General features: G+C 46.0%; 1 protein-coding gene across 1 annotated transcript in view; it reads right to left on the bottom strand.

Annotated features, from left to right (window-relative positions):
- LOC144680694 (potassium voltage-gated channel subfamily KQT member 5-like) overlaps positions 1-27,115 on the bottom strand; it is a 108,484-nt gene that overhangs the window by 47,897 nt on the left and 33,472 nt on the right. Inside the window, exons 5-6 of the mRNA XM_078541942.1 lie at positions 25,328-25,423; positions 16,616-16,704 (exon numbers count right to left, since the gene is read on the bottom strand). Of these exons, the coding sequence (XP_078398068.1) occupies positions 16,616-16,704; positions 25,328-25,423 (185 nt within the window). The remainder of the gene's footprint in view (positions 1-16,615; positions 16,705-25,327; positions 25,424-27,115) is intronic.

Below are 27,115 nucleotides of genomic sequence, written 5' to 3'. Positions count from 1 at the left end.
AACAGAGAGACCTTGAGGAAGGGAGGGAACAGAGAGACGCAGAGTAAAGGAGGGATCAGAGTGAGAGAATAAAGGAAGGAACAGAGAGATGCAGGGCAAAGGAGGGATCAGAGAGAGAGAGTAAAGGAGGGAACAGGGGGACACAGTGTAAAGGAGGGAACAGAGAGGCAGAGTAAAGGAGGGAACAGAGAGATGCAGATTAATGGAGGGAACACAGAGAGACAGAGTGACGGAGGGAATAGAGAGACGCAGAGTAAAGGAGGGAACAGAGAAACAAAGAGTAAAGGAGGGAAGGGAGTGATGCAGAGTTAAGGAGAGAACAGAGAGATGCAGAGAAAAGGAGGGAACAGAGAGAGAGAGAGAGTAAAGGAGGGAACAAAGGGACACAGAGTAAAGGAGGGAACAGAGAGAACCAGAGTAAAAAAGGGGACAGAGAGATGCAGAGTTAAGGAGGGAACAGAGAGACCTAGAGGAAGGGAGGGAACAGACAGACACAGAGTAAAGGAGGGAACAGAAAGACAGGGTAAAGGAGGGAACAGAAAGACAGAGTAAAGGAGGGAACAGAGAGACAGAGTAAGTGAGGGAACAGAGAGATGCAGAGTAAGTGAGCGAACAGAAAGACAGAGTAAAGGAGGGAACAGAGAGACAGAGTAAAGGAGGGAATAGAGAGATGCAGAGTCAAGGAGGGAACAGAGAGACAGAGTAACGGGGAACAGACAGACACACAAAGTAAAGCAGGGAACAGAGAGGCCCAGAGTAAAGTAAGGACGCAGAGTAAAGCAGGGAACCGAGAAACACAGAGTAAAGGAGGGAACAGAGAAATGCAGAGTAAAGGAGTGAACAGAGAGACCCAGAGGAAGGGAGGGAACAGAGAGACACAGAGTAAAGGAGTGAACAAAGAGACCCAGAGTAAAGGAGAGAACAGAGAGACCTAGAGGAAGGAAGGGAACAGAGAGACAGAGTAAATGAGGGAACAGAGAGATGCAGAGCAAACTTGAGAACAAAGAGATGCAGAGCAAAGGAGGGAAGAAAGAGAGAGAGTAAAGGAGGGAATGAAGGGACACAGTGTAAAGGAGGGAACAGAGAGCGAGAGTAGAGGTGGGAACAGAGAGACACAGGGTAAAGGAGGGAACAGACATGCAGGGTAAAGCAGGGAGCAGAGAGAACCAGAGTAAAGCAGGGGACATAGAGATGCAGAGTTAAGAAGGGAACAGAGAGACCTAGAGAAAGGGAGGGAACAGACAGACGCAGAGTAAAGGAGGGAACAGACATGCAGGGTAAAGGAGGGAGCAGAGAGAACCAGAGTAAAGAAGGGGGCAGAGAGATGCAGAGTAAAGGAAGGAACAGAGAGACGCAGAGTAAAGGAGGGATCAGAATGAGAGAATAAAGGAGGGAACAGAGAGATGCAGGGCAAAGGAGGGAACAGAGAGAGCGAGAGTAAAGGAGGGAGCAAAGGGACACAGTGTAAAGGAGGGAACAGAGAGACAGGGTAAAGGAGGGAGCCGAGAGAACCAGAGTAAAGAAGGGGACAGAGAGATGCAGAGTTAAGGAGGGAACAGAGAGACCTTGAGAAAGGGAGGGAACAGAGAGACGCAGAGTAAAGGAGGGATCAGAGTGAGAGAATAAAGGAAGGAACAGAGAGATACAGGGCAAAGGAGGGATCAGAGAGAGAGAGTAAAGGAGGGAACAGGGGGACACAGTGTAAAGGAGGGAACAGAGAGGCAGAGTAAAGGAGGGAACAGAGAGATGCAGATTAATGGAGGGAACACAGAGAGACAGAGTGACGGAGGGAATAGAGAGACGCAGAGTAAAGGAGGGAACAGAGAAACAAAGAGTCAAGGAGGGAAGGGAGTGATGCAGAGCAAAGGAGAGAACAGAGAGATGCAGAGCAAAGGAGGGAACAGAGAGACCTAGAGGAAGGGAGGGAACAGACAGACGTAGAGTAAAGGAGGGATCAGAGTGAGAGAATAAAGGAGGGAACAGAGAGATGCAGGGCAAAGGAGGGATCAGAGAGAGAGAGTAAAGGAGGGAACAGGGGGACACGGGGTAAAGGAGGGAACAGAGAGATGCAGATTAATGGAGGGAACACAGAGAGACAGAGTGACGGAGGGAATAGAGAGACGCAGAGTAAAGGAGGGAACAGAGAAACAAAGAGTAAAGGAGGGAAGGGAGTGATGCAGAGCAAAGGAGAGAACAGAGAGATACAGAGCAAAGGAGGGAACAGAGAGATGCAGAGCAAAGGAGGGAACAGAAAGATGCAGAGCAAAGGAGGGAACAGAGTGAGAGAGAGTAAAGGAGGGAACAAAGGGACACAGTGTAAAGGAGGGAACAGAGAGAGAGAGAGTAAAGAAGGGGACAGAGAGATGCAGAGTTAAGGAGGGAACAGAGAGACCTAGAGGAAGGGAGGGAACAGACAGACGCAGAGTAAATGAGTGAACAGAGAGACCTAGAGAAAGGGAGGGAACAGAGAGACGCAGAGTAAAGGAGGGATCAGAATGAGAGAATAAAGGAGGGAACAGAGAGATGCAGGGCAAAGGAGGGAACAAAGAGAGGGAGAGTAAAGGAGGGAACCTAGGGACACAGTGTAAAGGAGGGAACAGAGAGACAGGGTAAAGGAGGGAGCCGAGAGAACCAGAGCAAAGGAGGGAACAGAGAGAGAGAGCAAAGGAGGGAACAGAGAGACATAATAAAGGAGGGAACAGAGAGATGCAGGGCAAAGGGGGGAACAGAGAGATGTAGAGTAACAGAGAGAACAGAGAGATGCAGAGCAAAGGAGGGAACAGAGAGAGACAGCAAAGGAGGGAACAGAGAGACAGGGTAAAGGAGGGAGCCGAGAGAACCAGAGTAAAGAAGGGGACAGAGAGATGCAGAGTTAAGGAGGGAATAGAGAGACCTTGAGGAAGGGAGGGAACAGAGAGACGCAGAGTAAAGGAGGGATCAGAGTGAGAGAATAAAGGAGGGAACAGAGAGATGCAGGGCAAAGGAGGGAACAGAGAGATGCAGATTAAAGGAGGGAACAGAGAGGCAGAGTAAAGGGGGGAACAGAGAGATGCAGATTAATGGAGGGAACACAGAGAGACAGAGTGACAGAGGGAATAGAGAGATGCAGAGTAAAGGAAGGAACAGAGAAACAAAGAGTAAAGGAGGGAAGGGAGTGATGCAAAGCAAAGGAGAGAACAGAGAGATGCAGAGAAAAGGAGGGAACAGAGAGAGAGAGAGAGTAAAGGAGGGAACAAAGGGACACAGAGTAAAGGAGGGAACAGAGAGAACCACAGTAAAGAAGGGGACAGAGAGATGCAGAGTTAAGGAGGGAACAGAGAGACCTAGTGGAAGGGAGGGAACAGACAGGCGCAGAGTAAATGAGGGAACAGAAAGACTGAGTAAAGGAGGGAACAGAGAGACAGAGTAAAGGAGGGAATAGCGAGATGCAGAGTAACGGAGGGAACAGAGAGACAGAGTAAAGGAGGGAATAGAGAGATGCAGAGTAAAGGAGGGAACAGAGAGACAGAGTAACGGGGAACAGACAGACACACAAAGTAAAGCAGGGAACAGAGAGGCCCAGATTAAAGTAAGGACGCAGAGTAAAGCAGGGAACCGAGAGACACAGAGTAAAGGAGGGAACAGAGAAATGCAGAGTAAAGGAGGGAACAGAGAGACCCAGAGGAAGGGAGGGAACAGAGAGACAGAGTAAAGGAGTGAACAAAGAGACCCAGAGTAAAGGAGAGAACAGAGAGACACAGAGTAAAGGAGGGAACAGAGAAATGCAGAGTAAAGGAGGGAACAGAGAGACCCAGAGGAAGGAAGGGAACAGAGAGACAGAGTAAAGGAGGGAACAGAGAGATGCAGAGCAAACTTGAGAACAGAGAGATGCAGAGCAAAGGAGGGAAGAAAGAGAGAGAGAGTAAAGGAGGGAATGAAGGGACACAGTGTAAAGGAGGGAACAGAGAGCGAGAGTAGAGGTGGGAACAGAGAGACACAGGGTAAAGGAGGGAACAGACATGCAGGGTAAAGCAGGGAGCAGAGAGAACCAGAGTAAAGAAGGGGACAGAGAGATGCAGAGTTAAGAAGGGAACAGAGAGACCTAGAGAAAGGGAGGGAACAGACAGACGCAGAGTAAAGGAGGGAACAGACATTCAGGGTAAAGGAGGGAGCAGAGAGAACCAGAGTAAAGAAGGGGGCAGAGAGATGCAGAGTAAAGGAAGGAACAGAGAGACGCAGAGTAAAGGAGGGATCAGAATGAGAGAATAAAGGAGGGAACAGAGAGATGCAGGGCAAAGGAGGGAACAGAGAGAGAGAGAGAGTAAAGGAGGGAACAAAGGGACACAGTGTAAAGGAGGGAATAGAGAGACAGGGTAAAGGAGGGAGCCGAGAGAACCAGAGTAAAGAAGGGGACTGAGAGATGCAGAGTTAAGGAGGGAACAGAGAGACCTTGAGGAAGGGAGGGAACAGAAAGACGCAGAGTAAAGGTGGGATCAGAGTGAGAGAATAAAGGAAGGAACAGAGAGATGCAGGGCAAAGGAGGGATCAGAGAGAGAGAGTAAAGGAGGGAACAGGGGGACACAGTGTAAAGGAGGGAACAGAGAGGCAGAGTAAAGGAGGGAACAGAGAGATGCAGATTAATGGAGGGAACACAGAGAGACAGAGTGACGGAGGGAATAGAGAGACGCAGAGTAAAGGAGGGAACAGAGAGATGCAGATTAATGGAGGGAACACATAGAGACAGAGTGACGGAGGGAATAGAGAGACGCAGAGTAAAGGAGGGAACAGAGAAACAGAGAGTAAAGGAGGGAAGGGAGTGATGCAGAGCAAAGGAGAGAACAGAGAGATGCAGAGCAAAGGAGGGAACAGAGAGAGAGAGAGTAAAGGAGGGAACAAAGGGACACAGTGTAAAGGAGAGAACAGAGACAGAGTAAAGGAGTGAACAGAGAGAACCAGAGTAAAGAAGGGGACAGAGAGATGCAGAGTTAAGGAGGGAACAGAGAGACCTAGAGGAAGGGAGGGAACAGACAGACACAGAGTAAAGGAGGGATCAGAGTGAGAGAATAAAGGAGGGAACAGAGAGATGCAGGGCAAAGAAGGGATCAGAGAGAGAGAGTAAAGGAGGGAACAGGGGGACACAGGGTAAAAGAGGGAACAGAGAGATGCAGATTAATGGAGGGAACACATAGAGACAGAGTGACGGAGGGAATAGAGAGACGCAGAGTAAAGGAGAGAACAGAGAAACAAAGAGTAAAGGAGGGAAGGGAGTGATGCAGAGCAAAGGAGAGAACAGAGAGATGCAGAGCAAAGGAGGGAACATAGAGATGCAGAGCAAAGGAGGGAACAGAGAGATGCAGAGCAAAGGAGGGAACAGAGAGAGAGAGAGTAAAGGAGGGAACAAAGGGACACAGTGTAAAGGAGGGAACAGAGAGAGAGAGAGTAAAGAAGGGGACAGAGAGATGCAGAGTTAAGGAGGGAACAGAGAGACCTAGAGGAAGGGAGGGAACAGACAGACGCAGAGTAAATGAGGGATCAGAGAGACAGAGTAAAGGAGCGAACAGAGAGATGCAGAGTAAGTGAGGGAACAGAAAGACAGAGTAAAGGTGGTAACAGAGAGACAGAGTAAAGGAGGGAACAGAGAGACAGAGTAAAGGAGCGAACAGAGAGATGCAGAGTAAGTGAGGGAACAGAGAGATGCAGAGTAAGTGAGGGAACAGAAAGACAGAGTAAAGGAGGGAACAGAGAGACAGAATAAAGGAGGGAATAGAGAGATGCAGAGTAAAGGATGGAACAGAGAAGCAAAGAGTAAAGGAGGGAACAGAGAGACAGAGTAACGGGGAACAGAGAGACAGAGTAAAGGGGGGATCAGACAGACACACAAAGTAAAGCAGGGAACAGAGAGGCACAGAGTAAAGGAGGGAACAGAGAGACCCCGAGGAAGGGAGGGAACAGAGAGACACAGAGTAAAGGGGGGAACAGACAGACACACAAAGTAAAGCAGGGAACAGAGAGGCACAGAGTAAAGGAGTGAACAAAGAGACCCAGAGTAAAGGAGAGAACAGAGAGACCTAGTGGAAGGAAGGGAACAGAGAGACAGAGTAAAGGAGGGAACAGGGATACCTAGAAGAAGGGAGGGACCAAAAAGGTGCAGAGTAAAGGATGGAACAGAGAAACCTAGAGTAAAAGAGGGAACAGAGAGACAGAGTAAAGGAGGGAGTAGAGAGATGCTGGGCAAAGGAGGGAAATGAGAGACATAGAGTAAAGGAGGGAACAGAGAGGCACAGGACAAAGGAGGGAACAGAGAGACAAAGTAAAGGAGCGAACAGAGAGACAGAGAAAAGGAGGGAACAGAGAGGCAGAGTAAAGGAAGGAACAGAGGGACAGGTAAAAGAGGGAACAGAGAGACAGAGTAAAGGAGAGAACAGAGAGGCACAGAGTAAAGGGGGAACAGAGAGGCAGAGTAAAGGAGGGAACAGAGATACAAAGTAAAGGCGGGAACAGAGAGACAGAGTAAAGGAGGGAACAGGAGGACCCAGGGTAAAGGAGGGAACAGAGAGATAGAGTAAAGGATGGAACGGGGAGATGGAATGGAGAGATGCTGTTTAGTTAATTCCTGATCTAAAACGTGGTCATACAGCATCCAATGAAACTTTGGCTAAATGTAAACTACTACTAACAGTAAGATTTCCAATCACATCGTGAGACATGGTAGAAAGGAAGCAGGTTAATTCTGCATTAAAGCACTTCAGTTTTTCAGCCTTAGAAATGTCTCCTCCCAGTTGATTGGAAAGAGGAGATTGACCACCAACAGTTTCAATGCGGTTCAGAGTGAGGATGAGTACTGGAAATTCAAGGGGGACATTAGGAGAATGTTTTCAAGACTATTAGAAGGAGCAAATTTTTTGTGCAAAGATGAGTCAGCCAGAGTCTGGGACAGCATTTAAAGGGGAATTGAGTAAGCATTGCACAATGTTTGATGATGATCTGATGAGTGTTTACAGATAAGTTAAGCCTTTTTTCTGCTACATTCTTAATCTGTCTGCTTATAAAGCTTCAAACATGAACAGTGAAAGGGAATCTGATGATAAAATCCAGTGCATTTCATGCCGAATGCAACTTGTTGTGAACATGCAAAATGCATAAATGTTAGATTGACCAGTGCAGCTAAACTCTTGTGCTCTCTATATGCAGCCAATGGTGTAATCCATTGATATTCTTGGGGAACATCCCCTGCAGTTATTGAACAGCTCCCAGTGAGATACTATTCTTACATAATGACCCAGATTTTGTGGTCAATGGTGAATGAACGACGAGTGGTGCTAGCTGTTCATTACACTTGACTCGCTTGCAGATTTTCCTGTGGGGATTTGCACTGGAACTTTCCATGTTTAGAGAACTATTTTGTCAAAGCATTTTCTACAGAGCAACAGTATCTCCTTAACCAGTCTGATTGAAGAATCATTACTGAACAGCGCAGAGTCTGAACCAGGAAGTGTTGGTTAGAATGGGTAATTCAATACCAAATCATGTACAGAAAACAAAATAAAGGGATAAGAAAATGGGATTGAGAGAGAGAGGAGACAAAGAGTTTTAAAAAAATCTTCAACAATAATTACAATCTGGAGGAATGAGTCTCCACACTTGTAAATGTTAATTTTTGTTGCCCGCAAGGTTGTTTGGCAGTAATTAAGACTTATCACACCACTAAAATTTCACTGACACTGAAATGGACAAGCACTAACTTTTTCTGGCAAGCTTCATGGGTATCTATCATGCAAGTGCAGCAACTTCACACTGTTGCATGTATTTCAAGGCCGAGAATTGCAGTGAGATATTATTATGCTGAAGCTTCCAGAGGAGCAGGGCAATTCAGACACCAACTTCCTGATTTCCGTATTTGAGTGCACATGTGTGGTCGCTGGAAGTTTCTGTCAGATTTACACTTTAATATCAAAGGGCTTCACCGTTTCTCCTACTGCAAAATCTGGGTCAATCACTTTCATGGCATGGCTGGAATTAATTTAATGTTATAACAATCTTATGGAGCATCATTCAATAACTGGGGGAGCTTTTTGTCGAACTCTGCATTGAAGAGATTGTGAGCACCAAGGACCATGCTAAGAAACGACAGTGACCAGGGGTCTGTCCGAGTTTACTCAATATCTGCAGGCACCAAGCAAAACAATGGGGTGAAAGAAAGGGAGGGAAGCAAAAACCAAGATTGGAAATAATATTAGAACTGGTTAAAGGACCAGGAAACTCTGTGTGAAAGCCCTTAAGGAGGAGAGGAGGGAATAACTGACCATGCAACTGCTGTTAGTGACATTCCCAAAGACCATGAGAGCAGATGCTGAATACCTATATTTCCTGGAGGTGTATATCCTGAAGAGCTTCTGTTTATTATTAAAAAGCTTACTAGGAAGTGAGGGGAGATAGAGCAGCATTTTAAACACTGATCAATGCAAACCTACAGAAATTAGTAACTCCAACAGCTTGAGTGATAAAATCTGAGAGCAACCTCCTACTATTAAGCAATGGTTCATGTACAGTGCATACCTGGGTGGAAGCTTCTCTCACAGATATGAGCCTAGGAGGTTGTACCACAGTTTGGCTGATCTTTTCTATGTCACCTCCAGCGATTAATTTCTAGTCAACACTTCAACTCTTACTGGAGGTGTAGTCAGGAGCTTTTGACTGGATAATTTGGATCAACAATGAAAGTCCTGAAAATGGGACTCAGCAAGTAACCATGAGATGTTACATTGCACAATGTGCATCATTGGTCAGATGGTCAAGAGAGGCACAGTGATTGGAAACAACTGGGATTAGAGGTCCCACCGTGCTGCTCCCATTGGTTGAAACTACGCTGGATGCTATGACACTTGTGCCTGTAAATCACTGTATGAGGCAATACTGCTCCTTCTTCTTTCAGTGTTGCCCCAGGGAGTTAGGGCTTTACCAGAGGGTATAATTAGATCAAGTCCTGCCCTCGGGGTACAGTCCCAGTGACACCAAGTCCTTCTACATCCCTGCAGTGAATTAGTTCTATGGACAAATCTGTGACTTTATCTAAAGAAAGCTTGCAGGTTTTAGAAAGAAGAGGTGTGTGGAATGCTGAAGCAGAATTACCCAGGTTTTTAAAATACTCTAAATATGAAAAATATTTTCCAAGTCATATTCCCCATCAGTTACAATCATTTAAATCGGGAGTTCCCTGTGCTGGTTTGTAGTGAGATTTAAGGAGCTGAGAATCTGATTATTAACAGTGGATTTTTGCACAGTTTGTACTATTGGGAAGAAAGGGGAGTGAACAAACCTGCTGAAAGTTTCTCCTTGGTCTTTTCTTCAGTGTTAGTTGGTGAAAGGAAACAGAGTCAGACAGAAAGTATTGGTCATCAAAATAAATGATCAATGATTAAATAATTGAACGCACATTTCATCTCATTCTAAATAGCAGTCTTTCCCTAATTCACACAAAGTACAGCACCAAGCATCAAGCTAGGAAGGATTATCTAATTGCACAGATATTAAAAAGGGCAAAGCAGAAAGGCAGGAATAAACACAGCAACTGAGTGCTATCCACAGCAAGCCGGACAGCTGCTCCACACCAGGAGGATTGCTGACTGACACAAGGGCGGGTAGGTGATGTACCATGATCCTGCACTCTTGGGGAGGTGGACGAAACTATGCTAAAAGAGGACACAGCCCCACTGCACTGACTCTGCTCCCCCACCCATTCCCTCCTATTTTACTTTTCCTCACCCCTCTCCCTCCCCAACCTGCTTTCCTTCCTTCCCCCTTGCTCTCCCTGTACGTGTGTGTGTGTGTGAAATCCCCCTGCCCTCCTCTCCCAGCCTGCTCACCACTCCTCCTCCCTCAGTGTGTGACTCCTTCTGGGTTTGCTCCTCTTCCTACGATTCCTCCCCTCCAATTGCTTTAGGGCAACCACCCTCAATTATCTTAACCACATTTAGAGAGAGGAAAATCAAAGAGAAAGAGCAGATGTGATATCTGACAGGATCCAGTCGCATTCTGTCCCTCATCTAATGCTACTGAGATTTGCATGATTGTGTCATGATATTTTAATCTTTTACTCTTCAAAAGGCTAATTTCATTCATATAAAACTGTCAGAGCAGAGAGAAAGGCTGGGATCACAGGCTGGATTTATGGAGACAATCATTATCCCATTAAACAATCACAGTCGAGTTACAACTTTGGTTAGATACAGAGTAAAGTTCCCTCTATACTTTCCAATCAAACACTCACAGGGCAGATACAGCATGGATTAGATACAGATTAAAGCTCCCTCTATCCTGTCTCATAAACACTCCCAGGGCAGTTGCCACACGAGTTAAATACAGAGCAAAGCTCCCTCTACACCACCCCATTAAACACAGCACGAGTTAGATACAGAGTAAAATTCCCTCTACACTGTCCTACCAAACACTCCCAGTGCAGGTTGCAGCATGGGATAGATACAGAGTAAAGCTTCCTCTACACTGAACCATCAAACACTCACAGGGCAAATACAGCATGAGTTAGATACAGATTAAAACTCCCTATAGGCTGTCCTATCAAATACTTATTGGGGAGGTGGTGGTCATAATGTGGGTTCCGAAGAAGAGTCATATTGGACTCAAAAGATTAACTCCGTTTCTCTCTCCACAGATGCTGCCAGGCTTGCTGGGATTTTTCCAGCACATTCTGTTTTTATATTGGTGGTAATGTCATTGAACTAGTAATGCAGAGGCTCATGCTAATGCCCTGGGAACATGGGTTCAAATCCCATCATGGCAACTGATAGAATTTAAATTCAATTAATTAATAAAATTTATTTAGAAGTCCCATCTTCACACTGAGCATAAACTCCATAGTGTTGTGTGGCATTACCACCTTGCTACAAGGGATTGATTCAGAACAGGTCTGGCAGCTCAAACTGGGCATCCATGAGGCTCTGTTGGCCATCAGCAGCAGCAGAATTGTATTCAAACACAATCTGTAACCTCATGGTCTGGCATATTCCTCACTCTACCATTACCTTTGAGGCAAGGGATCAATCCCAGTTCAATGAAGAGTGCATGCCAGGAAGGCATTTCAGGAGCAACACCAGGCCTACCTGAAATGAGGTGTCAACCTGGTGAAGCTACAACACAGGACTACTTGAATACCAAAAAGTGGAAGCAGCATGTGATAGACAGAGCCAAGCGATCCCACAACCAACAGATCAGATTAAAGCTCTGCTGTCCTGCCACATCCAGTTGTGAATGGTGGTGGACAATTAAACAACATGAAGAGGAGGCTCCACAAATATCCCCATCCTCAATGATGGGGGAGCCCAGCACATCAGTGCAAAAGATAAGGCTGAATCATTTTCAAACATCTACAGCCAGAAGTTCCAAGTGGATGATCCACCTTGGCCTCCTTCAGAGGTCCCCAGCATCACAGATGACAGCCTTCAGCCAATTCAATTCACTTCATGTGATATGAAATGGCTGAAGGCACTGGATACTGAAAAAGCTATGGGCCCTGACAACATCCCGGCAACATTACTGAAGACTTGTGCTCCAGAAGTAGCTGCGACCCTAACAAAGCTGTTCCAATACAGCTACAACATTGGCATCTACCTAACAATAGGACACAAGAACACATCAATTAGGAGCAAGAGTAGGCCATTCGGCCTCTTGAACTGGTCCGCCGTTTGATAAGATCATGGCTGATCTGATTGTGGCCTCATCTTCACTTTCCTGCCTGTCCCCCATAACCCTTGACTCTCTTGTTGATCGAAAATCTATCTAACTCAGCCCTGAATATGTTCAATGACCTAGCCTCCGTTGCTCTTGGGGGAGATAATTCCCCAAAGTAACGACACTCAAAGAAAAAATAATTCTCCTCATCTCAATCTTAAATGGTAGACACCTAATTTTTAAGCTAAGATTGATTTTTAATAATCTGTGTCCCTTTGTTCTAGGCTCCTCCACAAGGGGAAACATCATCTCATTATCCATCCTGTCTAGTCCCCCCAGAATCTTATGTTTCAATAAGATTCTCATTCTTCTAAACTCTAACGAGTATACGCCCAACCTGCTCAAACTTTCCCCATAACCCATCCCCTTCATCCCATGAATCAGTCAAGTGAACCTTCTCTGAACTGCTTCTAATGTAATCATATCCTTTCTTAAGGATGGAGATCAAACCTGTACAGAGTACTCCAGATGTGGTCTCACTAAAGCCCTGTACATCTGTAGCAACACTTCCCTACTTTTACAGTCAATTCCCTTTACAGTAAACACCAACATTCCATTTGCCTTCCTGATCACTTGCTGTACCTACATAATAACTTTTTGTGATTCAGGTACCAAGACACTCTGTACCGCAGAATTCTGCAGTCTCTCTTCATTCACGTAATAGACTGATTTTCTATTCTTCCTGTCAAAGTGGACAAGTTCACATTTTGTGGAAAATGTGGAAAATTGCCCAAGTATGTTCTGTTCATTATAAGTAGGCCAAATCCAATCATACGAATATACGAATTAGGAGTAGGAGTAGGCCACCCGGCCCCTCGAGCCTGCTCTGCCACTCAGTAAGATCATGGCTGACCTGATTGTAACCTCCATACCACAGACCTGCCTACCCCCGATAACCTTTGTTATGACCGGTCCTGGATGAGATCTCCAATTTGTTAAATTCCCCGACGAGATCCCCAATTTGTTACAAGCGAACAGGACCCCAATTTTGTTATGATCCCAGATGAGGAGGAATGAGCTGGCTCCCCTCTTTGTTCAACCCCCATGGTTGCTTGCAACAAGGTTAGTTTACAAATCCTTTCCCATGATATTTTTTCCCAGTCCAAATGCATTTAATTTTTATAAGAAGCCAATTTAACCAGGCTTTCTTGAGTCAAAGAAAGATTATGTTTATTACTTACTAAAACCCGAGGAAAAATAATATAATGATGCAACACACACACACAAACACACAAATCAAAAGTGAGAATTTAAGAGTCCAAATAAAAGTTTAAAAATATACAAATCAGTCCTTGGCTTGTCCATGAGGTATAGATGGTGGTACATTGCAGACATTAAGTTGGGTGATTTCAGTACAGCTGACATTGGCAGCTTTGCAATCTATTGGAGACACTTGTTGGCTTGTCGCAGGTGAAGGAATCCTGGTTCTGCAGGGTAGCTGAAGAGGCTGTCCTATCTCCTTTTTGATTGTGGTTTCTGCTAGAACACACTTGCCCCCCCAGCAAAAGAGAGAGAAAGAAAAAAAAATCACCTGCTTGTCTTTGCAGGAGTGACTGGCTGATGTTTCTTCTTGTTTCTGTTGCTCATCAACATTGGTCTGCAGCCAGCTTTTTAACCCATTTTCTTGTGTATTCCTGGGAGGGAAACTAGTCCTGTCTTGCACTCATATCGGAACTTTTTACACATCCTGAGATATAAACCAACACCAACGCAGTGGCAGCAGTGTGTACCATTTACAAGATGCACTGCAGAAACTCACCAAGGCTCCTTAGGCAGCACCTTACAAACCCATGTCTACTACCATCTAGAAGGACAAGGGTAGCATGGGAACATCACCACCTGAAGTTCCCCTCCAAGCCATTCACCATCCTTGGAAATATATCGCTGTTCCTTCACTGTCGCTGGGTCGAATTGTGAGTGTACCTACACCACAGTGACTACAGCAGTTCAAGAAGGCAGATCACTACCACCTTCTCAAGGGAAATTAGGAGTGGGCAATAAATGCTTGCCTAGTCAGCAAAGCCCACACCCCGTAAATAAGTTTAAAAAAAGATGGGTTTTTGGATGTCTGATGAACCAGTCTCCATTATCTTCACAACCACAGGAGATTAAAGTCCAGGCTTTTGCATTTCCCATACCTTCTTTCAAATGTTTATGTTTGAAGTAGGCCTTGACACCTCTTCAGGTGCAACATTCCATGCTCTCCCAGAACAGGACTGTCAGTATAATCCACATAGGAATTTTCCAGAAAGTGGTCAATTTACATTATCAGCCATCTTTTGATCAGTTTTTACATGTATTTCTTTTAAAAAACAGGTCTTCGTTAAAAAAAGTTCTATATTCCCATAGGTAGTTGGTAGCTGTAGTCTGCTGTTGTGACACCTTTCAGTTCCTTGTTAATCAAGAATCTATCTAGCTCTGCCCTAAAAACATTCAAAGACTCTACTTCCACTGCCTTTTGAGGAAGAGAGTTCCAAAGACTCAAAACACTCTGATTGAAAAAAATTCTCTTAATTACTGTCCCAGTAGCCTCCTGTCAATCATCAGTAAAATGATGGAAGGTGTCGTTGACAGTGCTATCAAGCAGTACTTACTTAGCAATAACCTGCCCACTGATGCTCAGTTTGGGTTCTACCAGGGCCACTGGGCTGCTGACCTCATTACAGCCTAGGTCCAAATATGGACCAAAGAGCTGAATTCCAGAGGTGAGGTGACATCAGGGCAGCATTTATGGTATGAAGGAGCCAGGCACAACTGAAGTCAATGGGAACCAGGGGGGAAACTCTCCACTGCTTGGTATCATGCCTAGCACAAACGAAGATGGTTGTGGTTGTTGGGGGTCAGTCATCTCAGTTCCAGGACATCACTGCAGGAGTTCCTCAGCGTGGTGTCCTAGGCCCAACCATCTTCAGCTGCTTCATCAATGACCTTCCTTCCATCATAAGGTCAGAAGTGGGATGTTCGCTGATGACTTCGCAATGTTCAGCATCATTCGTGACTCCTCAGATACTGAAGCAGTCCATTTCCAAATGCAGCAAGACCTGGACAATATCCAGGTTTGGGCTGATAAGTGGCAAATGATATTCATGCCACGCAAGTGCCAGGCAATGACCATCTCCAACAAGAGAGAATCTAACCATCTCTCTTGACATTCAATGGCATTACCATTGCTGAATCTCCCACCATCAACATCCTGGGGGTTACCATTGACCAGAAACTGAATTGGACTAGCCACATAAATACTGTGGCTACATGAGCAGGTCAGAGGCTAGGAATCCTGCGGCGAGTAACTCACCTCCTGACTCCCCAAAGCCTGTCCACCATCTTCAAGGCACAGGTCAGGAGTGTGATGGAATACTCCCACTTGCCTGGATGAGTGCGGTTCCCACAACACTCAAGAATTTCAACATCATCCAGACCAAAGCAGCCCGCTTGATCGGCACCTGATCCATCATCTTAAACATTCACTCCCTGCACCACCGACTCACAGTGGCAGCAGTGTGTACCATCTACAAGATGTACTGCAGCAACTCATCAAGGTTCCTTCGGCAGCACCTTCCAAACCCACTACCACCTAGAAGGAGAAGGGTAGCAGGCACATGGGAATACCACCACCTGCGAGTTCCCCTCCAAGGCACACTGTTTGGTATTGGATTGAGTAAGACTAACACATGCTCAATAGCAGGCAGCCATTATTGAACAACTTTATTTACACCTCTCAACAGAGAGGGCAGCAGTGAGAGCAGTATAACAAAATGCTCAGGTGCTAGAACATACTACATATATGCCATCCTGACTTGGCATGGTATTGCTGTTCCTTCGCTGTTGCTGGATTAAAATACTGGAGCTCCCTTCCTAACAGCACTGTGGGTGTAACTACACTATAGGGATTGCAGCAGTTCAAGTAGGTGGCTCACACACCACCTTCTCAATGGCAATTAAAGATGAGCAACAAATGCTGGCCCTAGCTCACATCCCATGAAAGAAAGAAAAACTGCCAGAGCAGGCACAACCCAGGTTAGATACAAGGTAAAGTTCCCTCTATACTGTCTCCATCAAACACTCCCAGTGTAGGTATGACATGGATTGGAAACACAGTAAAGCTCCTTCTACATTGTCCTGTCAAATACTCCCAGGGCAGGTACAGCACGGGTTGTATATACAGTGAAGCTCCCTTTACACTAGCCTGTCAAACACTCCCAGGGTAGATACAGCACCTTAGATCACACACAGCCTCTGTGTATTATACCCATTATGGTATAATGGCTTGCATTTTATTGGGCCATGGGTTATGGCCTATGCAAGTAACCAAATTAAAGTGGCTAATTGATGTGAAGCTGTGAAATGCAGACAGGTGCAAATCAATTCGAATTTTTGAGAACAGATTTTATTTTCATGCATACTTTAAGGTTTTAAAGCACTAAAGCTACCTCTGTTCAAAAGTATATAAACATCTGAAAGGTTGCTTTTCTACACTTTGCTCTAAATTTCTTTTCTTGTAAAAGTAACTGGATCCTCTCTCTGGATGATCTGACAGCTGGTGATCCTCTCAAGAACGGGGAAGGAAATAACTTCAAATTGCATGAAATAACTCAATTTCGAAACACAGACACAGTGTCAACATCAGCTGGCAGTTTTGTACCTACTTTGCAGGGCTGCAGATATGCAAGGCGTTTAAAATGTGGCTTCCAGGTTGCTATGGAAACCAAGTTCTTATCAGCCGCATAGCTATGCCACACATACTACGTGCAGATTTTTAAAAAAATATAAAAGAAATCAAGCAAGGCCGGAAGGGAGAGGAAAGGGAGAAATAAAACAAAATGGAAAAAGCAGGTTAGTAGAAACGATCCAAGTGAATGGCGCATTCATGATCAAAGCACTTGATACATGCCTGAGTGGAGATAGGACACTCTCATAGAATCGCCAGGTGGCCACCAGGTATGTGCGGCTACCATCAGTGGAGTAAAACCGCCAAGCAGCCTAAAGTCAAAGGGGAGGTGGTTGAGGGGAAGGAAAAAAGTACAACATACCCACACAAAATCAGCAAGTAAAATGGGTTGAAAAGCACAGTAAATACATCACAAGACATTTCCTTTTGTTTCAACTCAGTCTGGATAAATTGGGCCTGATCAATTGTGTTTTTTGGGGAAGGAGTTGGCAGCCATTCGATCAGTATCTTATTGACAGACCCCAATTCAAATTATCCCTACAGAATATGGAAATATTGGAATCAGAATACTTTGTTAAATTAAAATAATTGAATAACAAAGGAGCAAATCAGCAAATCGCTAATGAGCTTATTTCAGCAGAGTATTTCAAATAATTACCTGATTTTCTGAAAATTTTCAGCACAAATACACTCTTGACACAAGAACAAGAACAGGATCCATACCACAATATGGGTTGATGCTGAGCACAGACATCCTTCACTCACTCTGCTAATGTTCTGCTTTATCAATTCAGCTGAACATCTCTGCTACAAAGAGCAAGTGATTCAAATTAGGAGTACCTTTTAAAGAGACACTGGGTGGAATTTTACACCCCAGCTCCCGCCTCCATGAAGTGGGGGTGGGTGGTGTAAAATCAGGCGACCTGGATGCGGCGCTATGACCATCACCTCCCTGCCTCTGCTGGGATGTTACCGGTGGCAGGGTAAGTGTTGGGCAGCCTGCCTGTCCTTGGGAAAATTGAGGCCCTTAAGTGGCCAATTAATGGCTGCTTATGGACCTCCTCCCAGCACCGCTGGTATTTTACCAGCAACAGGAGGAGTGATGAGGCCAGAGATCTGGCGGCCTTGTTAGGGGCTGGGTCCCTTTTATTCGGGCACCTTGTGCTTAAAAAAGACTCCCCCTCATGGAACTCCCTCTGCTGTGTACCCTCCCTGCTCTCCTTATAGTGACCCCAGCCCCCTAGCCGGGGCCTGCCATACTGGCTCTGCGGGAAGATCCCAATTTACCTTTCCATCCGGCTCCTGGTGGCACTGTTGGGACTGGACAGCTACTGGCCACCTGATTGGCTGACAGCTCTTGGAGGCGGGACCTCATCCCAGATGGGAACGGAAGTCTCATCCTGAGCTAAGTAACACCGATGGCCGCAAAATCAGCTCGGGATGACACGGCTGAGAAGAGATGGGCTCGTCCCTGACTTTTAAACAGCGGGAGGGGGGGGAATCATAGTGTAAAATTCAGCCCGTTGTCCTAATGAAACCTTTCCTGAGGTTATACAAGTTGAGTACAGATGAAAGGAGGTATAGGTATTCTCATCATGAAGGTAAGGCTCACAGCTGATGCCAACAAATTGTGCATTGGTAAATCAAAGGAAAATTATTTGCTAACTATGACTTGTGCTGATCTCAGCTGGGTTTGCGGTGAGGGTAGAACGCAGAAACATTGGGAAATGAGGCCCTTCGGCCCCTCAAGCCTGTCTGTGCCTCAGCTCCTGAATGGCCTAGCTCTAATTTAAAGATTATGCCCTCAGAGGAAATAATTGCTCTCCCTCTAATCTCCCAAATCCTTTAATCATATTTAACACCTCAATTAGATCATCCGTTAATCTTCCATACTCGAGGGAAAACAAGCCTAGCCTATAAAATCATTTCTCCTAATTTAACCCTTACTCTCCTCCCCTGTAGTGAGTGATGACCCTCATTGACGCTTCCTACTCTTTTCGCCTTCCTCATGTACATCATACAGTAAATTAAAACTCGGCAAAGAATCGCAGCTGCTGTTTGTGCTTTATGTTGGAATGCCAGCGAGACAGATTCATGCTTGGCAGCTTCTGTTCTCGCTCACTGCACAGTAATGGTTGCTCACGGAGGAATGATTTATAAAGGTTAACATTTGAAGAATGAGCTGTTGTGTCTCAACTGTCTGTTGAGGGATGGGAAGGAGTTTCTCAGGAACACTGCTATTGGCTGCCCACTACAGACGAGAAAGAACTTAAAAAGTTCTGTTCCAAGGAAATTGAATAATTAAGATAACTTTGCTGAAAAGAGAGCCATGTTGTTGAAGCTTCTCGCCCTGCACTCATCAGGACAAATGTAAGAACACCAAATTTCAAACGATGACAACAATGTGAGGAGCACAATGGGAGGAATTTAGTGCTTGGGGTGGTGGACTGGTCCATTGGCTGGAGACCAGGTGGCAACCCTGCCCTGTCCACTCCAGGCCCCTAACCCAATTTACTGCCATTCAGGCACTTACCTGATGGGATCTTAACCATGAAGGCCCTTGCCTCCACTGAGTCTCCCCATTTGGCATGGGCTGCCCGAGTAGAATGAATCCCCCCACCATGCCACCAGGGTTTACCTGGTGAGTGGCCCACATGACCTGGCCCCCACCCACCGCTAGTTGAATACCAATCAGGTCTCAATTGGCATCCGGGCAGGAAGGTTGTCCTCGAACCTTCCCGTCCTGCACTTAATCGTGAGGAGTCGGGAAGGAGACCTGGTCTCCACCCTGCACCTTCCCGTCTGGGTAAATGGGACACCCTGCCTCCAAACCCCTCTGTGGGGAGAATAAAATTAATGTGCGTATATCAGTGTGAGAGTAACTGTGTAGGAACATGGGAACAAGAGGAGACCATTTAGTCCCTGGAGACTGTTCTGTCATTCAATGAGATCAAAGCTGATCTGCGACGTAACTTCATATATGGATTTTTGTGCCATATTCCTTAATACCTGTGGTTAACAAAAATCCATTAATCTCAGGTGTAAAATTCACAATTACTCTAGCATCATTGCTATTTGTGATAGAGCTCCAAACTTCACCAGTGTTTGCATTAAAAGTGTTTCTAACTTCACTCCTGAAGGATCTGCCACTAATCTTTAGGCCATGCCACCTAGTCCTAGACTCCCCAACCAGTAGAAACAGTTTCTCTCTATCTATCCTATCTGTTCCCCTTAATATCTTGAACTTTGATCAAATCACCCCTTAACCTTCTAAATTCCAGGGAATAAAACATTAGTTTGTGTAACCTCTCCTTGTAATTTAACCGTTGGAGTCCAGTTATTGTTTTAGTGAACCCCTCCAAGGTCAATATAATTCTTCCTAAGGTGTGGTGCCCAGGACTGCTCACAGCACTCCAGGTGTGGTCGAACCAGGGCTTTGTATGGCCCTTTTGATTACTTCCCATAACGGTCCATGATACATTCATGATCTCTGTACATGGAATCCCGAGGCTGGGATTGTATGGGACAGTGGCTCCTTCCACCACTGGCTGGAAAGTTGGGGACAACCCTGCCTTGGCTGGTCATGGGGGCCCTGACTGCATTTTTTGAGCAGCAGGCACTGAATTGTGTACAGTCAGGGCTTCTGTCCCTTTAAGGGATGAAGTCCCACTCCCAAGAGCTGCTGGCCAATTGGGTGACTGCTGGGACTGCAGCCAGCAAGGACCCGACATAATGCAGCAGCCATTGCAATGGAGTTAACTGGGGTCCGTTCACAGGGGCAAACTAGGGAGGCTTCAGTGAGGGTGGAGGGGGTTTCTGTTGTGAGGGCAGGGGAGGATCTTTCAGCATTGGTGGTGGGGTAACCAAACTGGAGGGCATTTCCACGCACCCCCCCACCCCCCCACCCCACCCACAAAGAGGCAGCCAGGGTATACCCAGTGGTCTCCCCATGAGGTGAGGTGCCCCCTCTGCTGCTGGTAAAGCCACTGGTATCCAGAGGAGGCCCTTAAGTGGCCAGTTTGGGGCCTCAATTGACCTAAGGACAGGAGGGCCCCCTGCCACCTTCCCCACTGCTGGTAGAATGTCATCTGCAGTGGCAAGGTGACGGGCACATCATCCTCTCCCATCTCATCTGATTTTAAAGCCCCCTCCCCCCACCAATCCTGTCCCCAACTCATTCCCTGGATCCTGTGAAATCCTGGCTCAAGTCTCTTTGAACCTCCGCTGTTTCTATTTTATCCCCGTTTAGAAAGTACCCTGTTCTAACCTTTCTTAGGTTAAAAGTGGATGACCTCACATTTGTCTAAGCTGAAATCCATTTGCTGCAGCTTTGCCCATTCACTTAATCTATTAATATCTCTTTCCAATGTCACGCTTCCATCTCGACTGCTAACAATGCTGCCTACCTTTGTCTCATCAGCAAACTTAGAAACAAAGGTTTCTATCTATAACTAAGTCTTTAAAAAAAAGTGAATAATTAAGGCTCCAACACAGATTCTTGCGGGACACCACTAGTCATATCCTATCAATTACAGTACCTGCCCATTCTCCCTGTTCTTTCTCCGGCTGCTTAGCCAATTTCCTAACCGGGTCAATAATTTATCTTCAATTTTTTTTATTATTCATTCACGGGATGTGGGCTTCGCTGGCTGGGCCAGCATTTATTGCCCATCCTTAGTTGCCCTTGAGAAGGTGGTGGTGAGCTGCCTCCTTGAACCGCTGCAGTCCATGTGGTGTAGGTACACCTACAGTGCTGTTAGGAAGGGAGCTCCAGGACCTTGACCCAGCGACAGTGAAGGAACGGCGATATATTTCCAAGTCAGGATGGTGAGTGACTTGGGGGGGAGCTCCCAGGTGGTGGTGTTCCCATCTATCTGCTGCTCTGGTCCTTCTAGATGGTAGTGGTTGTGGGTTTGGAAGATGATGTCGAAGAAGCCTTTGTGAGTTCCTGCAGTGCATCTTGTAGATGGTACACACTGCTGCTACTGTGCATCGGTGGTGGAGGGAGTGAATGTTTGTGGATGTGGTGCCAATCAAACAGGCTGCTTTGTCCTGGACGGTGTCAAGCTTCTTGAGCGTTGTGGGAGCTGCACTCATCCAGGCAAGTGGGGAGTATTCCATCACACTCCTGACTTGTGCCTTCTAGATGGTGGACAGGCTTTGGGGAGTCAGGAGTTGGGTTATTTGCCATACGATTCCTAGCCTCTGAACTGCTCTTGTAGCCACAGTATTTATATGGTTAGTCAGGTTCAGTTTCTGGTCAATGGTAACCCCCAGGATGTTGATAGTGGGGAATTCAGTGATGGTAATGCCATTGGACATCAAGGAGCGATGGTTGGATTCTCTCTTGTTGGAGATGGTCATTGCCTGACACTTGTGTGGTGTGAGTGTTGCTTGCCACTTGTCAGCCCAAACCTGGATATTGTCCAGGTCTTGCTGCATTTGGACAAAGACTGCTTCGGTATCTGAGGAGTTGCGAATGGTGCTGAACATTGTGCAATCATCAGCGAACATCCCCACTTCTGACCTTATGATGGAAGGAAAGTCATTGATGAAGCAGCTGAAGATGTTTGGGCTGAGGACACTACCCTGAGGAACTCCCGCAGTGATGTCCTGGAGCAGAGATGACTGACCTCCAACAAGCACAACCATCTTCCTTTGTGCTAGGTATGACTCCAACCAGCAGTGCGTTTTCCCCCTGATTCCCATTGACTCCAATTTTGCTAGGGCTCCTTGATGCCGCACTCGGTCAAATGGGGCCTTGATGTCAAGGGCAGTCACTCTCACCTCACCTCGGGAGTTCAGCTCTTTTGTCCATGTTTGAACCAAGGCTGTAATGAAGTCAGGAGCTGAGTGACCCTGGCGGAACCCAAACTGGGCGTCAGTGAGCAGGTTATTGCCAAGCAAGTGCCGCTTCATAGCACTGTTGATGACCCCTTCCATTACTTTACTGATGATCGAGAGTAGACTGATGGGGCAGTAATTGGCCAGGTTGGATTTGTCCCGCTTTTTGTGCACAGGACATACCTGGGCAATTTTCCACATGGCTGGGTAGATGCCAATGTTGTAGCTGTACTGGAACAGCTTGGCTAGGGGCGCAGCAAGTTCTGGAGCACAAGTCTTCAGTACTATTGTCGGAACATTGTCAGGGCCCATAGCCCTTGCAGTATCCAGTGCCTTCAGACATTTCTTTGTCACGTGGAGTGAATTGAATTGGCTGAAGACTGGCATCTGTGATGCTGGGGACCTCCGGAGGAGGCCAAGATGAATCATCCACTCAGCACTTCTGGCTGAAGATTGTTGCAAATGCTTCAGCCTTATCTTTTGCACCGATGTGCTAGGCTCCTCCATCATTAAGGATGGAGATATTTGTGAAGCCTCCTCCCACAGTGAGTTGTTTAATTGTCCACCACCATTCAGGACTGGATGTGGCAGGACTGGAGAGCTTAGATCTGATCCATTGGTTGTGGAATTGCTTAGCCCTGTCTATCACTTGCTACTTATGCTGTCTGGCACACAAGTAGTCCTGTGTTATAGCTTCACCAGGATGACACCTCATTTTTAGGTATGCCTGGTGGTGCTCCTGCACTCTTTATTGAACCAAGGTTGATTCCCTGGCTTGATGGTAATGGCAGAGTTGGGGATATGCTGGGCCATGAGGTTACAGATTGTGTTTGAGTACAATTCTGCTGCTGCTGATGACCCACAGTGCCTCATGGATGCCCAGTTGTGAGTTGCTAAATCTGTTTGAAATCTATCCCATTTAGCATTGTGGTACTGCCACACAACACGATGGAGGGTATCCTCAATGTGAAGGTGGGACTTCGTTTCCACAATGACTGTGTGGTGGTCACACCTACTGATACTGTCATGGACAGGTGCATCTATGGCAGGCAGGTTGGTGAGGATGAGGTCAAGTATGTTTTTCCCTCTTGTTGGTTCCCTCACCACTTGCCGCAGATCCAGTCTAGCAGCTATGTCATTTAGGACTCGGCCAGCTCGGTCAGTAGTGGAGCTACTGAGCCACTCTTGGTGATGGACATTGAAGTCCCCCACCCAGAGTACATTCTGCACCCTTGCCACCTTCAGTACTTCTTCCAAGGAGTGTTCCGCATGGGAGAGCACTGATTCATCAGCTGAGGGAGGGCGGTACATGGCTATCAGCAGTAGGTTTCCTTTCCCATGTTTGACCTGATGCCATGAGACTTCATGGGGTCCGGAGTCGGTGTTGAGGATTCCCACCTGACTGTTTACCACTGTGCAGCCACCTCTGCTGGGCCTGTCCTGCCACTGGGACAGGACACACCCAGGGATGGTGATGGTGGTGTCTGTAAGGTATGATTCTGTGAGGATGACTTGCTTGACTAGTCTGTGAGACAGCTCTCCCAATTTTGGCACTAGCCCCCAGATGTTAGTAAGGAGGGCTTTACAGGGTCAACAGGGTTGAGATTGCCATTGTCGTTTCCGGTGCCTAGGCCGATGCCGAGTGGTCCGGCCGGTTTCATTCCTTTCTTGTGACTTTGTAATGATTTGTTACTGGTGCCATGAGACTGGGCCATTTCGGAGGGCATTTAAGTGTCAACCACATTGCTGGAGTCACGTGTAGGCCAGACCGGGTAAGGATGACAGATTTCCTTCCCAAAAGGACATTGGTGAACCAGATAGGTTTTTACATCATTAGACTTATAATTCCAGATTTTTATTGAATTCAAATTCCACCATCTGCCGTGGTGGGATTTGAACCCGGGTCACCACAGCATTACCTTGGGACTCTGGATTACTAGTCCAGTGACAATACCACTGCATCATCATATTCCGTGAACTTCAACTTTAGCTAACAGTCTCTTACAAGGAACAATATCAAATGCTTTCTGAAACACTATATAAATAACATCCAGAGATATTCCTCTTTCCACTAGAGTATTCACCTCTTCAAACCATCAGGCATGACCTACCCTTTGCAAATCCATGCTGCCTCTCTCTGATCAGCTGAAAAACTTTAAGGTGTTCAGTCGCCCTATCCTTAATTAGACTAGCAAATTCCTGACAACAGATGTTAGGCTAACCGGTCTTTATTCCCTGGGTTTTTTTTGTCACCATTCTTAGAAAAGGTATGATCAATGCACAATATCCCAATCTGTTTGCAAATTGAAAGACCTTTGGATGATTATAATTAGGGCATCTTCAAAGTTCTTCATTTAAAACCCTGAGATGGAAACCATCTGGTCCTAGGGTTTGTCACTGTATAGTGCCATTACTTTCCTCAGTATTGACATTTTGCTAAACTAATTTTGGTGAGTCCCTAATTCAATATTAGTTTCCTTGGGATTTCTGGCATGCTGACCCCTCTTCCTCTACTGTAAATATTGATGCAAAGTAATTATTCAACATGCTCACCATTACCTTATTTTCATTTAGAATGTCACCATTATCACTCTCCAAGAAGTCCACATTGCTCTGCATCATCCTTTCTTTCTTAAAAAAAATTGCATTGATTTTGATGTAGTTGCAGAGTGTCTTTTCATACTCCCTTTTTGTATCTCTTACTATCTGTTTTGTAACCTTTTGTTGTTCTTTGTGTCTCTCTCCCAGTTGCCAAGATCTATCATTTTTTTGCATGCGAACAGCAAGAATGAGCCAGTGTGAATAACTGTGTGAGTTACTTTGGGTTGTTAATCCAGCCCCAGATCCTGTGCACTACCCTACCTCACTGAGGGGCACCAGGCAGTTATGTTTCCTTTCCTCTGGACCTTCTCCCTTCTGTCATCATGGGTTCCAATTAATGAATAGCTCATTAATCAGAGAACTCCTCACATCTTTCAGGAATACAACTTCCTTTGCTTAAAATAAGCACTTTGCCATTCCCTTGTCTGATTTCAGGCAGAGTCACAGAACTGACTGACACACTCAACACTGTGTCAACATGGGGCCTACCTGAATGAGGCTGGCTGCTGGATTCCTTCTCTTCTCAAAGTGCTTCTGCCGATGTTGCTCTTGAACTTTTAAGGCAAACCCTGAGCCAAGAATACCCTGCGATAAAGGGCATGAAAACATGTCAGTCACATCCAGTCTAATTGGTTACACGTCCAACACAAGTTGCTGGAAGGAGAGGTTAATGAATGGTCCCTTGTTCTGGACTCCCCAAATGCTGCAAACAGTCTGATTCTACCTCTCCTGTCCTCTCATAAGTTTTTAAAAAATTCATTCACAGGATTTGGGCTTCGCTGGCTGGGCCAGCATTTATTGCCCATCCCTAGTTGCCCTTGAGAAGGTGGTGGTGAGCTGCCTTCTTGAACCGCTGCAGTCCATGTTAGGAAGGGAATTCCAGGATTTTGACCCAGCGACAATTAAACACATCTATCATATCTGCAGTGTTCTAATGAAAAATGAACCAATTTTTTACATCTTTCTTTGTATTCGTATTTCCTCATACCAGTCAGCATTCCAATGAGTTTGTGTTCTACCCTCTCTAAAGCTTCAATACACATCCTATGGTGTGGAATCCACTACCTCACACAGTGCTCCAGCTGAGGTCTCATTAAGGTTTTCTGTAGACTGTTTATGTGGACTTTTGATACTTTCCATTTAACATGTTTCTGCAGAGTCTGGTCCAAACCCAGATTGGAGTGTAATGAGTAAGTGAAATTGAAGTATTCGGGCCATGCACACTGATCCTTGCATTAATGCACATTGATGGTTTGCTGAAATATTTAAATTTGGGATCCCTTCCTGTCCAAACCTTCCTTATACCCAGAAGACAAAATGAAGCTGCTCACTGTGTTGGAAGACCCTCTTTGCCAGATTAGGATCTTGCAATAACGAGGACACCAGTGGATCAGCACTGGGACAAATATACAAAATTCAACAATGGGGAATTAAAGGAAATTTAGTGGGGTGTGTTGTTCAATGGTATCACTGGTCAAGGGAAAAGGCAGAGTTAAAACTATTACATTGAATATGAGCGAGTAAAGGATGGCCACAAAAAAAAACAAGCTTAGGCTAAACAAGCCTTAAATGCATGAATTGGAAAAGTAAAGTGGAAGGAAGGAGTGAGAAATGTTTTCTACAGGACAAAGAGATACCAGAGGCACAAATAGAGCCTGAGGGCAGAATTTTTCGCTGAGCAGGTGGGTGCGCGCCCGACCCGCTCGATTGTAAAATAGTGTGTGTTGGCGTCGGGTGAGTGTCCCGCCATCACCGCGCACTCGCGCGATATTTTGATTGGCGGGGCGAGTGGGAATCGGAGCTGTGCCTGCCATCAATTACGAAGCCAGTTAAGGTCATTAAAAAGGCAATTAAGCTGTATTTTACATTGCCCGTGCAATTTCACGCTCGTTGCACGAGCAAAATGGGCAGGCAGGCGGCTGACAATTTGCTAAACCTCATTCAAGGGCAGGCTAAGAAGGGTTAGCAGCATTGCTAGTGTGCTTAGTGAGGAGTTTTGGAGACAGTTTGCTGCTGGTTGCTTACTGGTACTTGGCAGCTGCATCTCTGTTCAGGGCTTCATTCTGAGAATTTCCAGCCTTCATTTCCAGTCTCCTTGGTGTCTCCAAGGATCCCGGAGGACTCAGGCCGTGTGGGCCCTTCCAAGTATCAGATAGCCTTCTGTAACGCTGGTAATGGGGATTGTGGTCTCCACTGGTGGCACTTCCTCTGAGGCGGAAGAGAGGGGCAGAAGGGAGAGGAGGCCAGGTGTCCTTATGCAGCTTCCAGGGGAGCAAC

Source organism: Cetorhinus maximus, chromosome 5 (genome assembly GCF_964194155.1).
Source record: "Cetorhinus maximus chromosome 5, sCetMax3.hap1.1, whole genome shotgun sequence".
In the NCBI taxonomy this organism is placed as follows: domain Eukaryota; kingdom Metazoa; phylum Chordata; class Chondrichthyes; order Lamniformes; family Cetorhinidae; genus Cetorhinus; species Cetorhinus maximus.
This window is presented reverse-complemented; position numbering and strand designations above follow the sequence as displayed.